The 20,670-nt window shown below is 37.9% G+C and overlaps 1 protein-coding gene across 1 annotated transcript in view; it reads left to right on the forward strand.

The window, feature by feature from the left end:
* Nucleotides 1-1,808: 1,808 nt before the first annotated feature.
* LOC140231396 (SEC14-like protein 1) overlaps nt 1,809-20,670 on the forward strand; it is a 62,022-nt gene continuing 43,160 nt past the window's right edge. Inside the window, exons 1-2 of the mRNA XM_072311522.1 lie at nt 1,809-1,871; nt 9,466-9,615. Coding sequence (XP_072167623.1) covers nt 1,809-1,871; nt 9,466-9,615 — 213 coding nt within the window. The remainder of the gene's footprint in view (nt 1,872-9,465; nt 9,616-20,670) is intronic.

Raw genomic sequence — 20,670 nt, forward strand, 5'->3', positions numbered from 1 at the left:
GTTGGAGAAAATTACAGAATGTACTAGAAAGGGGTGAATGGATAGTATATAAGCCAGAGAATTTCTGAGGTAGGCAGAGTACCCAACACCTCTGCTCTGAGAGTTACGTCACTTCTGGCTCTGAAGCGACTTGTTATAGTCAGTCCTGTGTTACCTGCTGACCTGCTATACAAACTGTGTTTGTGGAGATAAGGCCTGGGAGACATTTTGCCTGCAGAGAATTAATTTGCCTACGTTGGAGATAGACTCCATATTTTAGTGTCAACGGACATTATTACGGCAAAGCTGTGACGGGCTGGATTCCTCGCTGGACATTATTAAGTGAATCATCATTCAACGCATCAACTGGACGTGGTCGTCATAACGTCTGCATTTTACACGTTTCGCTGTGAACATTATACCTTGGACATCTATCGTGGATTTTACCCCGGATTTATACTGTGGATTACTGCAACCTGTGCCTTTGGAGTTACGTCGGAGGAATCATTCATCGGTGCGTCAAGGATCATTCATCGGTGCATCGAACATCGTATCTGAACATTTTCAAAGGACTACTTGATAACATAATATGTAAGTGATTCTATAACCGATTTGTAATTGTTTCTATTGATCATTATTGTACTGATGTGAAAGCCGATTACGAGTCTGTACCCACAATATCACTGTTAATAAACCGCCTGAACATTAGTTGATTGTTTCTTTTGTGCGATCATTCTCAGAGTGATTTTGGTCGTAACAAGATGATGATGATAATGAGGTGTGGTGGTGTTGATGATTAATTAATGATTATAAAGATCCTACTGCATGGTGAATGTGATGAGTGGACAGCAGAAAGAGATTATTTTCAGACCAATAGAGAATGCTGTATCAAGCAATGGAGCAGTAGAGATTTATTATTATTATTTTTTTTTTTAATGCAGCTTCTGGATATTTGATGAATTTTGCCCTCATCTGGTGAATTTCTGTCCATCTTTTATAGTATTGTTGAGTGTTGATGTAATATGAATGACATGATATGATAATCATTTTGTGCAAAGGGCAAAAGGTAATGACCCTTATCAAAACATTGAACATGATGCCACTGATCGCTATATAGGACTTGGTGATATCATGTCAACTGCACTCTTTACAGGTCTGCAAAGCATAGATACCGAGTACGTTATACGGTAGTTAAAAACAACTTGCCCAACAAAGACAACGGTAGAAAAATTTTATAATGCATCTAACGTAGGTGGGGCTCTTCGTCTCAATTGTTTCGTATGACATTTTGTATTCGCGATTATACGTGGGAAAATAATAACGCAAAACAAAACAAACAAAAAACACACCGGTCGGATATATACGGTGTGCTGCTACGCACGGCTCATAAATAGCATGCATGTCTGCATGCATAGCGCGATCGACCAAACGGTGGAAGGATCATCGTGATCATCAACCGGTGAGTCGCAGCTACCAGTCGTCGTCAAGAGGAAGAAGTGTGAATCAGTGACTTCAAGTTCGTGTCTAATAGAGGGATATCGTCACTATTTTACTGTAGTAAAGACTCAGTGGCCGAGCTATAGCTACTGCACAGACGAGTTCGAGCCCTTTATTTGCCCGGCGGCTACAGCGCAACGTTGTTGGACACCGTAACCGTACGACCGTGAGCGTATTGTAGTGCTAAGTTAGGGTTCAGACGGCCGTGGATCGCGAGTGGCAAGCAGTCGTACGGACTTCAGCCAGCACGCAACATACATTTAGTTGTTTAAAATTCATTTGTTATTTTCCGCTCATGTTACCGTGGCAGAGTTGACACTCAGTCAGAGGAGATGGTGCAGACGTATCAATCACCCGTCAGGGTGTACCAGTTTCCCTTCGAATTGGTCATGAAGGTAAGTCAGAAAGTGATTTCAGAAATCGGTGCCGTGTATGATTTTCCTCCGGCCTGCATTAGTGACTGTACTGACTACTGTATACTACCGGGATGACACACTGTCACTGCATTCGATCGATGTGTTTACACACCCATTCCCATCTCTACCGGCATTTTGATATGGAGTACCGTTGCTACTAAATACGTGTTATTTAGACCCTAAGCGGTATGTATCAAACTTCAAAGACCCACAAAAGGCACAGACCAGAGTAGGTTTTCTACAGTAGTAAAGACTAAAAGGTTAGAGAGTCTACTGACTGAGCTGACTGAGGCGGGAGTAATTTACTATGGTGTAGGTGACCTACTAGAAAGATCTAACCGTTAGGCGTTAGAAACTCTACTCCATTGTCATTGAGCGCCGAGGTCTGACTTCTAATGGGCCCTACCCTTGCATGATGAGCCCTACCCTTGCATGATGAATTGTAAAGTAAACACCTTCTTGGCGCTAGTGCAGTTTCGCACCGGGCCAGGGTGCCTGAATTCCAGTATTATATTGAGGCACAAAATTTGGTCTGTAGCTTACATACGTTACAAGTTACAATACTGGGCAGCAATAATGCTATGCGAAAAGCTTTTTCCATCTCTCCCTCTCTCTCTGGGCTTGTTGTCACTTAAAATCCTCAAAACGATGAATTTTCAAGTAAAAGTCAATGGTACACTTTCTGACGGCAGCACGCAATACAGTCAATCGTCGGATCACAATGTAACGACCCCATAGCGATCACAGCGAGTTTTTCTACACTATCTTTAAAAAGACATACCAGTACTTGTTTTCCTATTTTCCTTTTCTGCAAGACTTTGTGGTATTGGTTGTTAACAAAGTGGTTGATTAAGGTTTGTTGTTCTGTGTTGCATGTGTGTGTGTGTGTGTGTGTTTTGAATGAAATACGAATAAAAGATGTGAGTTCATGTTGATCTCGGAAAATACACCGTGGTGCATTTTGGAATTTGGTAGATTGGAAATTAAAGAGAGAGAGAGCGAGGGGAGACATGAGAGAGAAGAGAGACGAAAAAGAGGAGGGATCAGTCTGGGGAAATGGATGCAGAGAAAAGACAGGAAAAGTGGGAAGAGATGATACATTGTGAATACAAAAATATGGCACCAAAAAGACAAAAAAAAGGAAAATAACCAGATTTTCAGGAGAAAATAGCCTTAAGATGAAAAGAAAACAAAAATACATTGTAGGAAGTAAAGAAAGAAGAGACAGATGGATTCAAAAAGAAAGGAAAAATTGTACTGTACTAAAAGGACAGAAAAGAGATACTTATTGATAGGAGGACTTGAGAAGAAAAAATATCGGAGAGGAAAGAAACTAAGAGCAAATGTAGATGAAGGGAAAGATCTATGGAAGCAAGGAAACAACAGATAAAAAGAAAATAATGAAAAGGAAATAAAAGTTGGGAGGAAAGAAAGTCTGAAAATATGAAGGAAAGAGAAAGATTTTGAGTTGAGAAGTTGGTGCCTTCTGTAATGTGTAAGTTTTCGACATGAATCACACACTACCATACTGAACTTCCTTCATGTGAATACATCCTACGGATGCAAGTTGTGTATTGGTCTATGTTGCAAAAGGAATATCAATATTTTGACATGTATTCGCTTTCTAATCACAGTTCTGCTGATCTTTACCCATTCTGAATGAGGTTCTTAAAAACAAAACAAAACAACAACAACAACAAAAAACATTTAAACTCAGATAATAATAATGTTACTCAGATTTTCACAGAGCTGTATACACCCATATCCTGCTTCCGTCATGACTGTCCTTGTGGGCAACTTTCTCTTGGAATTGGTGTTTGTATGCATCAGGGAAAAATATCCAAAAACAAAAACAAACTGTTTCCTGGTGAATCTTTATTCAGAAGGTGACTATCAGCTTCACAACATTGTTGTATAATGTACATGGGTTATTGTACTGTTGTGCAGTAGTAATGTGTAAAGTGTGTTCGAAATCCAGAATTATGTATCCTCCAGCCGTTATGATTCCCACTGCAAAGTGTACATTTTGTACATCATGTAGCAATATCTAGAAGTGACGATGGTATTGGGCTGACCAAAGCACTTTATAATGGTCAAACCAATTTACATAAATTTGTACTTGTACACTGTATGTCACAATCAGTAGAGTTATGATTTTTACATTAAAGATGTATATATACGATGTATGTATGCAAGTTGATATTAAAGGACAAGTTCACCTTCATTAACATAAGGATTGAGAGAATGTAGCAATATTAGTAGAACACATCATTGAAAGTTTGAGGAAAATCGGACAATCTGTTCAAAAGTTATGAATATTTGAAGTTTTTGTGCAGTCACTGCTGGATGAGAAGATTACTGCAGTGTACATGTACTGACCAAAGCACTTTATAATGGTCAAACCAATTTACATAAATTTGTACTTGTACACTGTATGTCACAATCAGTAGAGTTATGATTTTTACATTAAAGATGTATATATACGATGTATATATATGCAAGTTGATATTAAAGGACAAGTTCACCTTCATTAACATAAGGATTGAGAGAATGTAGCAATATTAGTAGAACACATCATTGAAAGTTTGAGGAAAATCGGACAATCTGTTCAAAAGTTATGAATATTTGAAGTTTTTGTGCAGTCACTGCTGGATGAGAAGATTACTGCAGTGTACCAAGGAGGTACTAGGCGAGCTCGCCTAGTACCTCCTTGAGTGTACATGTACTTGTATGATGTCACATGCGTACAACAATATAAGGAAAATATATTAGAGAATTTCACAAAATTTCATCTTTTGAAAAAAGTGCACATTCCCTTGACTTGTTACTGACATGTATGTTATGGGTGATATTATTCCCATTGTCTTTAGAAAGAGGCAAGTGAAGAGCTCTTTTATTATGCGAAAAAAGTGAAAATATGTTGAATTTTCTTTACATTTTCTTTATACTGTTGTACTCATATGACATCACGAGCCTTAGTAGTCTCCTCATCCAGCGGTTCCTACATAAAAGTTTTAAAAATTCATAACTTTTGCATCGATTGTCCAATTTTCCTCAAACTTTCACTGATGTGTTCTACTAATATTGCTGCATTTTCTGAATCCTTATGTTAATGAAGGTGAACTTGTCCTTTAATACTAGATTGGACACAAGACGTCCGAGATAGAGATATTAGTACCATCCTGGATGGAAGCAGTACAGTACATACAGTGTACACATAGTATGGTACACCATGTACCATGTGCATGTCAACTTTACAGGATGTAGCTTGTGATAATAAGCCAGTTCGGGGTTAGCTCATGTACAGATGGGTACAAATGACCTTTCTTCTTTCTCAGTTGATTAGGCACTCCACTAGTCTTCAAGCAACAGAATGCATTAGCTTGCCCTACGTAACAATTATTCATGGAATTCATCAGTCATGTTCAAACAAAGGATGTACTCGCATAGACCAGGTGATCAGAATGATCCATCAATCACTGACACTTCGGAAAACATCCATTTATTTTGCATTGAATGTAATGACAATCTTCTTCTATTGATATTGCCAAATACTGCTTTTGCTGCCAGGTGGATGTGATGGCAAGCACCACTTTAATACAAGGGTTACTTGAATAATCATTGCATCACAGATGCTTATCTCAGTGAATTTAAAAACCAACATGCTCTGCTGGTACAAATGACCTTTTTCTGCTCATGCTCAGAGTGGAACCCCGAACTGGCTTATTGGCATTTAATAGGAAACCCGTACGGAGATGATTCAAGTACATATGTTGAAAGTGTTTAAATTGTCATGATCATTCATTGATTCTCTGTGATCTCCCCCACTACCCTCTCATTTCCCAACATTTGTGCTTACAATGTACCTCATGATGACTATGTTTTGCTATTTTGCAGTTTGCTTGACGTTGATATGGCAATGAAGGCTTTGATCTGGCTTCATGGACAGGTGTGGGGCTGGGTTTTGAAAGGGACGTGAGTGGGATATGAGCTCATTTGGCTGAGTTCTTTCTTAGTTGCCGTGGAAACGGCGTGGGATGTTAATTGCCACTTACTCACACTATATGCCCTAAAAATAGGCCATCAGGGAGGGAGGAAGTGGGCAAGTTTGTTGGCGAGTAGTGTAATATGTAACACCTGTAGTCTGTACGTCATCATCGTGGGGGGGGGGGGGATGGGGGGATGGATAGGGTGGCAGAAACAGCTTGTCAGATGAAATCAACTTCAGCGTGTACACAAATCTAGGAAATGTTAATTAGTGTGTGTGTGTGTGTGTGTGTGTGTTTGTGTTCGTCTGACATGAAAATGCATTGCAATGAAATGATTGTGTACATGTATGAGGTGCCAAAGTACAGTTTTATAGTATGATGATCCTCTCCCATTGAATATTCATAAATACAGACAGAACGAATTCAAGCAAGAAATACAGTTTGTATACTGTATACTTGGAAAACTTTTGCTCCTCATCCCCTTTGGTTGGTGAACACAGTTTGAAATTATAGCTGTACACGTATGGTACATTGTAATGGTTTGGGTGCTCAGCAAGCTGTGTACAGCATGCATAATGTGTAGATCGAGGTTCACTTCCATAGGGAGCTTTCATACAATTGTACTACGGGTTATGTAACCCCTGCAGATCCAAAGTCCAGATTATCATGTTTTGTCAGATTGGAAATGTTATGATCTGAGTATTAACTGAAGAAGAACTTGTGGTACCTCAGAGAGGTTTTACATATGGATGTACTCACTAGGAAGCCTCTACGAGATGTTTCTCCTGTACAGTAGTTGGCAGAATGAGTACTGAATATTTGGCTGAGAGCCTCACATATTTTTGATGGGCAGTTGTCCATTCATTTGTAAAAATGTTGACTCACCAGTGTATCGTAGACAGTCTAGATCACCTCTGTCAATGAATAATGTGACAATATTATTGAGCTGAAGTACAGCACAATCCACTGTTGTGGTGTACTCATCTTTAAAGCCCTGCTGATGTGTAAATGCCGTGCTGTATTTTCCACATAAAGAGTCCAGCAGACGATGAATACCATGTCTGTATCTAGAGAAGATGTAGAGAGTGGGAGAAAAAGGGGAAAAAATGTACTTACCATTTGTTCATGCATGCCCCCCCCCCAAAAAAAAAGTAAAGAAAAAAACCTACAAAATTATTATGATGGAAGGTATTGTACAGAAAGCCAATACAAATAGACAAATTGAATTGTTTAAAAAAAAAGACTAATGAAGAAAAAAACAAACAACAACCTGAAAATGGACAGAGACTAGTTCAGATGGAGACATCCTCAGGCCATTTGGCTCTGTCAATATGTATTGATTACTACAGCCATTATCTGGACCTCCCTTGTGTATCTGCCTCGCTCCGTCACTGTGATGCTTCTGTCTGCTCCGCGTCCTGACGCAGGACAACAATAGGGAGGCGTTGCCAGACCCCATGTGCTTGGTTTGAATCAGCAGCATGCAGGCTGGGGCGTGTACCATATTGATCGTTGGCTATTTTTCCAAAGAAGGGAGAGTACAATGTAGTTGAACGATGCAACTCATGTTTACAGTAGGCTCTATTTACCGGTATACACTTCAGTTCATTGTACATTATAGCAGAAAGTGTTCGTACAGTCAGGAATTTTTCATTGAAAGTCATGCTTTATATGATACAGTATGTTACAAAATCCTAGGTATGTACATGTATTTCTCATTCATGATAACTAAGAACACTGTAGATAAGAATTTCCAACTATTATTAAATACGATCGAACTTTCATAGAATTTGACCTTTCGAGTATGTAGTTACGGTATTTAGTGTTCAGTGACTTCTCAAATGCTGAAGGTGCAATGTACTGTACAGTATATACTGCATACAATGCAACTTGTAGAAGTTGCTCTCAGATGGCTAGAACACAGTGAACACACAGGTAAACTACACTGTATGCACAGCAGTATACAATACCTGTACATACCTGTGTTTGAGACATCATATAACCCTAGATGGCAGAGGATAGTGGAAGGCATGGAGACTCCTTTTGTAAAGGTCATAATGATGAGAAATTCTTTTCAGAGAGGACTCTCTTTGAATTACATGTCAAAGGAGGTCATTGACCTCGGTGAGGAAGCAGCCGTGGATTGTACACACTGTACAGTTGTCGCAAAGCATCATCGTCGTGTCTTGAGGAGGTTCTCAAAAAGAAATTCATGTTAGGCTCTAGTCGGTCATTGTAGCTGCAGAGAATGGTTTGACTATCCTGGATGAGATTTCGTACAATAGTGGTGCAGATTTTTATCGCAACATACAATGTAACAAATTTACAAAAAGCCTCACTGCAACAAGGAGTATGAAATCTTGCAAACACAAAAGAAATGTTCCGTGGCTATGGTTTGTGGCATACTCGGTTGTACATGTAGCACATGTACAATGTACAATGACGTAGAATCTTTCCTCTCTTTTTTTTTTTTTGGTCTCTTTTCAACAAAATCTTCAGGATTACAATAGTGGCATGAATTATTCTTTGTCTGGAAAGTACAACAGTACGAGATTCTTACAATAAATTTGAATTATTCCAAGTTACACTGTACATTGTAGTCATTCACTTTGTATCATGTACATATTGTACATTGTACATTGTGCGAGACCGGTACTGGGAGAATTGTAAGGCTGAACTGCCAAAGTGCTGGCTGATCATTTGCACCGCCATAGAGTAGTTTGTCTGTAGTCCTATCCAAAGGATGTACAATGTTTAGGTTTTAGCACATCAAGTAGAGAACAGTCATTTGATTGCTTTAATTACTTCCAGTATTGTATAGTGATGTAGTATATTCCAGCTGTCAAACAGAGAAGAGGGATTGCTGGTGAAGTATGTATTGCATACAATGTGTAACAAATTGTGTGATGGTTGTATTCACAAAAGTAAACAGGAGTGTGGTGCTCCATTTGATGTGCCATAAAACTAGTCAAAATCATTATGAGAGTTGATTTGATTTATTGTAAAACCAGAAATATTAGTTGCCATTTTGATTTCCAAAATTTCATGAGAGCCAGGATTCGTGAAATTACAATGCATACGAAAGTTCTTGTATATACTACTGTATAATGCATTAAATGCTAGTGGCAGTTGGTGAAAATTTCATGCTGCAAAAAAGGCTGTAAGCTCCAATTTGCAAAAATGTCATGCCGTTAAAATTTTGTGCATTACAGTACACTGTAATTGTTTGTTGTCAAGGTTCTACCAAGAGATATTTAGCAGCCTGTATTTCATGGATTTGAATTTCAGTCTACAGTTTCAGCAGAACAGAAGCAGTCAAATGTGCATATTTGTTTTACAAAAGGATGCCTGATTATGGCACTCGGTAGTTTGAATTGTTAAAAGTGAAATATGATGGAAATTTAATCAAAATTCAGCATGAAATCTTATGTATAAAAGTTCTCCATTTTGTGCAATCATTTGAAGAAAAAACAAAAAACTAACAAACAAACCCCAAAACAAAAATGTAGTGAATATATTCCCTTATGACTCCAAAGATAAAGCACAACTTACCAGTCTCTTTCACATCTCATGAACTCATGCAGGCCTATGACCGGAGGTTCCCCACCTGCAAGATGATCCCAATCTTTGTTGGGAGCGAGATCATGTCTGAGTACAAGAGCGATGATGGCGCCATCCATGTCGTCGAGAGGCGCTGCAAGCTCAACCCAGACGCACCGTATCTGCTCAAGAAGGTTTGTATGATTTCTGAGCTTCTTTTTCTTTCTTCCTTTCTTTCTTTCTTTCTCTCTTTTTTATTAGTGGATGTTGCATGTTTTGTACAAAGAGTATGTGCCATCTGAACAGTACTGTCCTATGGGTCCAGTGCAACATTACAAGGAATGATCTTAGGTACTGAAAGTGATGCTCTGTGGAGCCTTCAGGCATTCAAGTGGTAAATATGGACGGTTAATGAGTAGGCCTACCGTCTCGCATCAAGAGAAGCTGGATAAATGAATGATAGTGAAATATACTCTGTTTTTGTTTTATTCCATATTCTTTTTTATCTATTAAATTTGCCTGTTTGTTTTGTGTGATTCTTTGAAGTTTGGAATATTCTTTCTGGTAAATTTTGCATATAAACAAACACACAACTATTAATGAGACTCGGTAGCATGGGGAGACATTGGTGGCACAATTGAATCAATGTATTCATTTGCTGCCCACAGGGGGACATTCGAAAAGTACGATTAGCACCCATCAGCAAATATATGCGTCAAAGCGTACACTCATGGGACACGGTAGATCCCTCTCAATATTCTTCTGCTGTGTCTGTACTTTTTGATACTAGAGATCACTGATAAAACTATACACAATTCGCTATGAGGATTCTCAAATCTATTGAGCTAGGCCGGCCGTCCCACTCCATGGTATCCCCACTCTCCCAGGTCTTTCTAAAGTCACAAAGCATTCACAGCCAGGCCTCCTCCGAAGAGGGATTTACTCCTTTAAAGTATTTAAAAGGAAAGAATTGCAGATGAGGCAAATGGAAGGTAAAGCAATAAGGGGAGATTTGATTTGAATAATCACCTAGGTCCACGAATAAACACACTTTGAAAATTCACTGTAAAGTGAAAAAGCACATTTTTTTTTTTTCCAAATGAGAAAGATTGCTAAGGAGTCAATGTCTGAAGTCTCTCTGCACATGCACACGCACACACACACACACACACACACACACACACACACACACACTGTGCTAGTCTTTTTCAAAGGCTTTCATGCTGATTTAACTGTTACTCTGACAGTCTTGTTTTGTTTCATGTTATTTCATTTCCAACACATACATTGTATGATAGAACCTTTGAATACACATACATGATACAACAATGCAATGAAAAACAAATTTTGAACAATAATACAATTTTGTAATTTGTAATTTAAAGACAAGTACAGAAAAAAAGAATGGTTGGAAATGTCTTGTTTTGAAATGTCTTGTCAGTCTTGTGCAAAGACAATATAATCAAGCCACGTGCATAAGCACGAGGGCCGTTGAGACTATGAGTGTGATTATCATTCATGATATGGGAGAAAGCCTGAACCAGTACACCGCATCACTTCTATTGAATTTGTAATCAAATCCCTGTATGATACAGTTTAGTCACTTCGTGCTGTGAAATCACTAGATTTGCCCATGGGTGATCAGTGCAAAATGTGCAAAAAACATGAGCATCTTGTAAACACAGCTCTGCTTGCTGGTATATATTTGATTTTTGTTGCCGAATGCTAAGTAGCAAACTTCCATAACTGAAAGGTGTAGAGTAAAAAAAAAAAAAAAAAAAAAAAAAAAAAAAAAAAAAAAAAAAAAAAAAAAAACTTTTGTTGGATCTCCAAAAGTCCTTTCATTGCTGTTTGTCACTTTGATCTGTGAAATTGCGAGATTTGCCCAAAGGCCACATGTGCAGATGTAAAGTTTTTATGAGCTTCTGTTAAAGGGTGTGTACAGTTCTGGTCGAGGTGAGGATTTAGCTTTTAACTTTTTGCGAGATATTCAGAAACCACTCTATGAGATGTCAAAGAGCATGCAGTTCTAAGGGGTATCAAAAGTTTATTTGATGAAATTCGGGTTTGAAATGGCTGAGATATCCAAAAACAAGGTGAAACAAAGAGATCCTAATAAAGTTGTGGCATGTCGCCTTTTATTATTAGCACTTTTTTGGATATCTCAGCCATTTGAAAACCAATTTTCATCAAATAAACGTTGAATCCTTCCTAAAATTACACGCTCTTTCATATTTCATAAGAGGCTTTTCATTATCTCACTTAGGAATGTTCAAAACATGAATCCCCACCTCAACCAGTACTGTACAGTCCCTTTAAACACAGCTCTGCTCATCAGTTGAGATCTTTGCTGCCAAGTACTTGTAACAAACTCCCGTAACTCAAAAAGCATTTTATTACAGTAAAAAAAAATAATAAATAATTGATGGGCCTTCAGAAGCCCTTTCATTTATTCACACCTCTCGCTCCTTACCTCTTGTGGCACTGTTACAGAGAAAGAGAGTCTTTAAGAAAGGCTAACACTCTGTAAACGTTGGGCAGTGAATGTCATACAGTACTGTATGGTCATGTGTTTAGTACAGTAGTTTTGGAATGCAGCACAAATAGGATTGTCGAGTGATTCAATGTCAACTAGACTTGGAATTTGTCAATACTGACAAATTAGGTGATCCGATCTATTTGGAAATCAAAAATTTGAGTCCCGATCCCAATAGGCATGACCATACAGGTTTCATCTGTGTTGAGGGGACATTGGCCATGTGATGTTTGGAGTCTCATTGAGAAAAGGGAGTCTGACCTGCCATCTTTGGTACCGAATTCCGTATGCACTAACGAAGATACAGAATGAAGTATATTTGACCTTTGACCCCATTTTGCACACCAAAGATGGCATCTGAGCAAAAAGTGTTTTTTTTTTTTTGTGAAATGATCCTTGTAACATGGGCTTTACGTGTGCAAAATATGGGAAAGATAGGACATGTATTTACTAAGATACAGGATGAAATATTTATGACCTTTGACCCTAATTTACATACCGAAGATGGTGTAAGATCAAGTAGTTGTTATTTTGTGAAAAAATGTACGTGACATGAACTAAATATGTGCAAAATATGATGGTGATAGGGTATGTTTTTCTTGAGTTTTTGCAAAGAAAGTTGCAGAAAGAAAGAAATATTTCAATACATCGAAGATAAGCTTAAATTTCAACCAAGTTTTTGGACGTGATCTCGACGTCGTATAAAAAAACGAAGGGAACATTACCGATAGCTCAAAGTCTCAGCTACAACATATTAAAATCTAGAAGAAATTCACCGAAGCATAAGTGAGCTAGTGCTCGATAAAGATAGCCATGTCAGTTTTCATTTCTAGAAAAACTGCACTCCCATAGAGATAACACGTAAACTGGCCAAATTTGACAAGGTTACGTTCAATCCATTTTTACGAGGTGATAACGTCATCCAAGCAAAACTGAGTTATTGTATTTATGAAAGACTATTTAATAAGCTACAACATACTGAAATCCGGGCCAAAATCGGCAAAGGATAAGTGAGATACGCTCGAGTGACCTTGAAATTTGATGACGTCATTTTGAAAATTTACTCTTTTTTTTCATTAAGAAATTTGATATCTTTTAATCATTTTTTCAGCATTGCCACCCCATGAAATGACATGTACAACTCATCAGCTTTCAGAATATGTAAAGAAAATGGGGGGTCACCGTCCATCCTGACGAGTAAAATCGGATTTAAAACTGGCGGTTTTTTGGCATAGTTGCACTGTATATCGCCATTGTCGCGCACGCGGAATTTCAACTTTGACGGGCCCGTATGACGTCATATTGAGTCGGATTGATTTGAAACTTGGTCGAAATATTCCTTGATATTTCAGACATCCGATCTGAGTGTAAGAACGGGAAATTTATATTGCATATGAGCTGTGCGTGCGTATATGCGCGCGCGCGTACGCGTCCGTCCGATTTTTTCAATATTTTAAAAAATGCTCCAAATGGTCTGAAACGTGTGCAAAAAAAATTTCAGCTCGATTGGAGCATACAAATATTTCAACGCCCGCGTACGCGCACGTTTTAAGAGTACAGATGAATTTTGAGAACATGAGTAGAATCAACTTGATTCGAACTATATGTGAGGTCAAGTTCATAGAAAAATTCCATTCCATTAATGAGATATGAATGACAATGTGTTTTCATATAATGACGTCATAGTGACGTCACGGTCGACTGATCACTTTGATTTTATTAGATCTGTCGTCTTTGTGACATGATACATATATGGTATAATTTTGACATTGATAGGATGAGGACTTTCTGAGCTAACCTCTACACAACATTTGAGGAGAAAGAACTTTTTTGTGACAACGGGAAGTTTAACACTAGACTTGGAATTTGTCAAGACTGACAAATTAGGTGATCCGATTTGTTTTAATCGATGATTCGAGTCCTGATCGCAATAGGCATGACCATATAGGTTTCATCTGTGTTTAGAGACATTGGCCGTGTGATGTTTGATTTCCCATTTAGAAAAGAGAGTCAGGTCTGCCATCTTTGGTACCAAATTCGGTATACACTATAACGAAGATACAGAATGAAGTATATTTGACCATTGACCCAACTTTGCACAGCCAAGATGGCATCTGAGCAAAAAGTGGTTATTTTGTGAAATGATTCTTGTGACATGGTCTTTGCGTGTGGAAAATATGGGAAAGATAGGACATGTATTCACCAAGATACAGGTTGAAACATTTATGACCTTTGACCCTAATTTACATACCCAAGATGGTGTCTGATCAAGTAGTTGTTATTTTATGAAATAATGTACGTGACATGAACTAAACATGTGCAAAATATGGGCGTGATAGGGGCTGGTTTTCTTGACTTATTGCAAAGAAAGTTGCAGAAAGAAAGAAATATCTCAATACATCGAAGATAAGGATAATTTCAACCAAGTTTTTTGACGTGATATCGGCGCCGTATGAAAAAATGGAGGGTATAGTCACGATAGCCCAAAGTCTGAGCTACAACATATTAAAATCTGGGAGAAATTCACAGAAGAGTAAGTGAGCTAGTGTTCGATAAAGACCGTCATGTCAATTTTCATTTCCAGAAAAATTCCCTCCCATAGAGATAACACGTAAACTGGTTAAATGTGACAAGGTTACATTATATCCATTTTCACGTGGTGAAGACATCATCCGATTAAAACTTTGATTAACAAAACTTAAAGAGTATTACATTGGCTACAACATACTAAAATCTGGAAGAAATTCACCGAAGGGTAATTGAGCTAGTCGTCGATAAAGACAATCATGTCAATTTTCACATCTAGAAAAATTCCCTCCCATAGAGATAACACGTCATAATGAAGATAAAGAAAGAAGTACATATGACCTTTGACCCTACTTTGCACAGACAAGATGGCGTCTTAGCAAAAAGTGGTTATTTTGTGAAATGATTCTTGTAACATGGTCTTTACGTATGCAAAATATGGGAAAGATAAGACATGTATTCACCAAGATACAGGATGAAACATTTTTGACCTTTGACCCTAATTTACATACCCAAGAAGGTGCCCGATCAAGTAGTTGTTATTTTATGAAATAATGTACGTGACATAAACTAAACATGTGCAAAATATTGGGCTGATAGAGCTTGTTTTTCTTGAGTTATTGCAAAGAAAGTTGCAGAAAGAAAGGAATATGAAAATACATGGAAGATAAGCTTTAATTTCAACCAAGTTTTTGGGCATGATGCCGACTCCGTATGAAAAAAAACGAAGGGCACAGTTACGATAGCCCAAAGTCTCAGCTACAACATACTAAAATATGGGAGAAATTCACCGAAGCATAAGTGAGCTAGTGCTCGATAAAGATAGTCATGTCAGTTTTCATTTCCAGAAAAACTGCACTCCCATAGAGATAACACGTAAACTGGTCAAATTTAACAATGTTACTTTTAATCCCTTTTTACGAGGTGATGCCGTCATCCAATCAAATTGTTGTTATTATATATCTGAAAGACCATTTAATAAGCTACAACATATTGAAATTTGGACGAAAATCAACAAAAGAAAAAGTGAGATATGCTTGAATGAACTTGAAATTTGATGACGTCATTTTGAAAATTTACTTTTTTTACTTTATTAAGAAATTTGATATCTTTTAATCATTTTTTCAGCATCGCCAACCCATGAAATGACATGTACAACTCATCAGCTTTCAGAATATGTAAAGAAAATGGGGGGTCACCGTCCATCCTGACGAGTAAAATCGGATTTAAAATTGGCAGTTTTTTGGCATTGTTGCACTGTATATCGCCATTGACGCGCGCGCGGAATTTAAACTTTGATGGACCCGTATGACGTCATTTTGAGTGGGATTGACTTGAAACTTGGTAGAAATATTCCTTGACATTTCAGACATCCGATCAAAGTGAAAAAACGGGAAATTTTCATTGCATATGAGCTGTGCGTGCGTATATGTGCGCGCGCGTACGCGTCCGTCCGATTTTTTCAATTTTTCAAAAAATGCTCCAAATGGTCTGAAACGTGTGCAAAAAGAATTTGAGCTCGATTGGAGCATGTAAATATTTCAACGCGCTCGTACGCGCATGTTTTAAGGGTATAGATGAATTTTGAGAATATGGGTAGAATCAGCTTGACTTGAACTATATGTGACGTAAATTTCATTGAAAACTTCTATTCCATTAATGAGATATGAATGACAATGTGTTTTCATATGATGACGTCATAGTGACGTCATGGTCGACTAATCACTATGATTTTATTAGATCTGTCGTCCTTGGGACATGATACATGTATGGTATAAGTTTGACATTGATAGGAAGAGGACTTTCTGAGCTAACCTCTACACAACATTTGAGGAGAAAGAACTTTTTGTGACAACGGGAAGTTTAACACTAGACTTGGAATTTGTCAAGACTGACAAATTAGGTGATCCGATTTTTTTTTAATCAATGATTCGAGTCCTGATCGCAATAGACATGACCATATACGTTTCATCTGTGTTTAGAGACATTGGCCGTGTGATGTTTGGATTCTCATTTAGAAAAGAGAGTCAGGTCTGCCATCTTTGGTACCAAATTCTGTATACACTATAACGAAGATACAGAATGAAGTATTTTGACCATTGACCCAACTTTGCACAGCCAAGATGGCATCTGAGCAAAAAGTGGTTATTTTGTGAAATGATTCTTGTAACATGGTCTTTACGTGTGCAAAATATGGGAAAGATAGGACATGTATTCACCAAGATACAGGTTGAAACATTTATGACCTTTGACCCTAATTTACATACCCAAGATGGTGTCTGATCAAGTAGTTGTTATTTTATGAAATAATGTACGTGACATGAACTAAACATGTGCAAAATATGGGCGTGATAGGGGCTGTTTTTCTTGAGTTATTGCAAAGAAAGTTGTAGAAAGAAAGAAATATCTCAATACATCGAAGATAAGTTTGATTTCAACCAAGTTTTTTGACGTGATCTCGGCGTGGTATGAAAAATTGGAGCGAACAATGACGATAGCCCATAGTCTCAGCTACAACATATTAAAATCTGGGAAAAATTCACCGAAGAGTAAGTGAACTAGTGCTCGATAAAGACCGCCATGTCAATTTACATTTCCAGAAAAATTCCCTCCCATAGAGATAACACGTAAACTGGTTAAATTTGACAAGGTTACATTATATCCATTTTCACGAGGTGAAGACATCATCCGATTAAATCTTTGATAAAATAAAACTTAAAGAGTATTAAATTGGCTACAACATACTAAAATCTGGAAGAAATTCACCGAAGGGTAAGTGAGCTAGTCGTCAATAAAGACAATCATGTCAATTTTCACATCTAGAAAAATTCCCTGCCATAGAGATAACACGTCATAACGAAGATACAGGAAGAAGTACATATGACCTTTGACCCCACTTTGCACAGACAAGATGGCATCTGAGCCAAAAATGGTTATTTTGTGAAATGATCCTTGTAACATGGTCTTTACGTATGCAAAATATGGGAGAGATAGGACATGTATTCACCAAGATACAGGATGAAACATTTATGACCTTTGACCCTAATTTACATACCCAAGATGGTGTGTGATCAAGTAGTTGTTATTTTATGAAATAATGGACGTGACATGAACTAAACATGTGCAAAATATGGCGGTGATAGGGTATGTTTTTCTTGAGTTATTGCAAAGAAAGTTGCAGAAAGGAAGAAATATTTCAATACATCGAAGAAAAGCTTTAATTTCAACCAAGTTTTTGGACGTGATGCCGACAACGTATGTAAAAATGAAGGGTACATTAACGATAGCCCAAAGTCTCAGGTACAACATACTAAAATATGGGAGAAATTCACCGAAGCATAAGTGAGCTAGTGCTCGATAAAGATAGTCATGTCAGTTTTCATTTCCAGAAAAACTGCACTCCCATAGAGATAACACGTAAACTGGTCAAATTTGACAATGTTACTTTTAATCCCTTTTTACGAGGTGATGCCGTCATCCAATCAAAATGTTGTTATTATATGACTGAAAGACCATTAAATAAGCTACACTATATTGAAATTCAACAAAAGAATAAGTGAGATACGCTTGAGTGAACTTGGAATTTGATGACGTCATTTTGAAAATTTACTTTTTAAAATTTATTAAGAAATTTGATATCTTTTAATCATTTTTTCAGCATCGCCAACCCATGAAATGACATGTACAACTCATCAGCTTTCAGAATATGTAAAGAAAATGGGGGGTCACCGTCCATCCTGACGAGTAAAATCGGATTTAAAACTGGCGTTTTTTTTGCATTGTTGCACTCTATATCGCCATTGACGCGCGCGCGGAATTTCAACTTTGACGGGCCCGTATGACGTCATATTGAGTCGGATCGACTTGAAACTTGGTAGAAATATTCCTTGACATTTTACGCATCCGATAAGTGTGAAAAAACGGGGAATTTCTATTGCGTATGAGCTGTACGTGCGTATATGTGCGCGCGCGTACGCGTCCGTCCAATTTTTTCAATTTTTCAAAAAATGCTCCAAATGGTCTGAAACGTGTGCAAAAAAAATTTGAGCTCGATTTGAGCATACAAATATTTTAACGCGCGCATACGCGCACGTTTGAAGAGAAAATATGAATTTTGAGAATATGAGTAAAATGCCCATAACTTGAAATGTATATGACCTAAATTTCATTGAAAAATTCCATTCCATTAATGAGATATGAATGAAAATGTGTTTTCATATAATGACGTCATAGTGACGTCACGGTCGACTGATCACAGTGATACATAAAATTTGTCGTCTTTGGGACATGATACATATATGGTATGAGTTTGAAATTGATACTCTGAGAACTTTTTGAGTAAGTAGATACACAACTTTTGTCCAGAAATAAGAACGAACCAACAAAGAATCCGTACAGATACAGAAGGTGATCCGAGAGGATACTCGGATCACCTAATGAGTTAGTATCCCCATATAAAAGCATAAAATATACTCTATATTTTGCAACTTTCAGATGGTAGTGATGAATGGTTTTTTCTGGGCCCTGCATGCATACTGTATGCAACAACATCATAGCATTGTCATGATCGCTGGGCATTTTGGCACTATATTTACCTCCTCCCTCACTTCATTTCTGTTGTTGTTGTCAAGTGCAGTGTTCCCTTCATACTGTATGCTACATGGCAACAGTGACCATGAAAACTCACTCAAATAATGGGAGGGCACTAGATTGAATTTACTGCCCAAATATGGATTCTTTTGAAGGCTGTGCAGAGGTTCTTGAAATGCTGTCTTCCTTACATCTTTGATGCATGGTTAGAATCCTCCCGGGGGTGTTACAAACACAACCTGTAAATTGGCACGTAGATGTTCATCATCACTGCAAAAATCCATTTAAGAAGAAGAGAGAGATGGAGAGAGAAGTGAGTTAGAATTCTCTCCTTTTATAGACACGCTTTTCAACCTTTTCGTGTTCAGGTGAGTGTTTACCGAGCCGAGCGTTACAAATGCGGGAGTCCAGAAAGTGAGAGGAATCAGTGAAATTGTTTGATGCCCTCCAATGAAAGCCATCTTTGATTGGTAGAGTGTGAGACCGTGGGTGTGCAGGATGACTGCTCTCCTGTGTAACAATAAACACAATGTGGTTTACACCCTTGGGAGAAAGCCATCACGTACATGTGTACTTGTACAGTACATCAGTTTTCAGTGAAGAAGTAAATCAGATTTGCAGTATTCTACACTAATGCAGGTTCCCACTTTGCCATTTTCGCTCTGCCACACATCAAATATCGCCCACTGGGGTGGGTTTCCTCCTTTTACCTGGCAATGTTCTTTCAATCTTAAAAATTCATCATTATTTTTTTTTTTTTAAAGTGGTAATGCTAAGAAAAGTCACAGAGCAATGTAAAAGATGAAGTGTGTGCAAGGTTCGTGGATGGAAGTAGCTGTAAATGTAGGGTCAAACCCAGCTCCCCATCCTCAATCATGTTTTGAGGTCAAGTCTTTCAGACAAAAAGTGCGCACCACAGATCAAACAAATCAAAGTTTGAACACACCTCTGGACCTCTATCTGCAAATCAATCATTTGCCTTCAGACGATGAAAATATATTATATTCAAGATTCTTCATATAGAGTTTGCAATGAATACAACTGTACAAGATACATGTAGATTTTTCTACTGCCTGAACGGTGGGGGAGCGGGGAATTCAGTACAGAGATGTGAGAAGATGTCATAGAATTTTAGCACTGCATATGTTTTTACTGTACCATGTACAAATTGTGAGAACTCCATGTCAAAATAATGCCGTGCAGCTCGTTAAATTTGGGTTCTGACTTTGTCATTGATTTGCTATTTTCTTGTGATATCACGTTCACCAAAGCACCCGTTAACATTTTCACGGAGGTACATGTACACACATCTTGTAATCTTGTCAAAGTTGCTGCTCAAGAGAGTGATCAGTGCTAAAATTGCCTGTGTGATACTGTGTCTTGTGTTTAAATGATGTTGTAAAGGTGTGAAAGCAGTAGGCTATCAGTCATAGTGGTCTGGTGTTATACATTGTATTTTAAGCGTTCACATTCTTGTCAAAACAGGAAGTAGCCATAAACTCAATGCAAGATCTGACTATTGTGCATGAGAGAGTCATGTGTGACGGGCAGGCAGAGATATAAAGCTTTTGCGTCACCGCCTTTCATGATCAGCTGT

The sequence above is a fragment of the Diadema setosum genome, chromosome 8 (assembly GCF_964275005.1).
Source record: "Diadema setosum chromosome 8, eeDiaSeto1, whole genome shotgun sequence".
Lineage (NCBI taxonomy): Eukaryota > Metazoa > Echinodermata > Echinoidea > Diadematoida > Diadematidae > Diadema > Diadema setosum.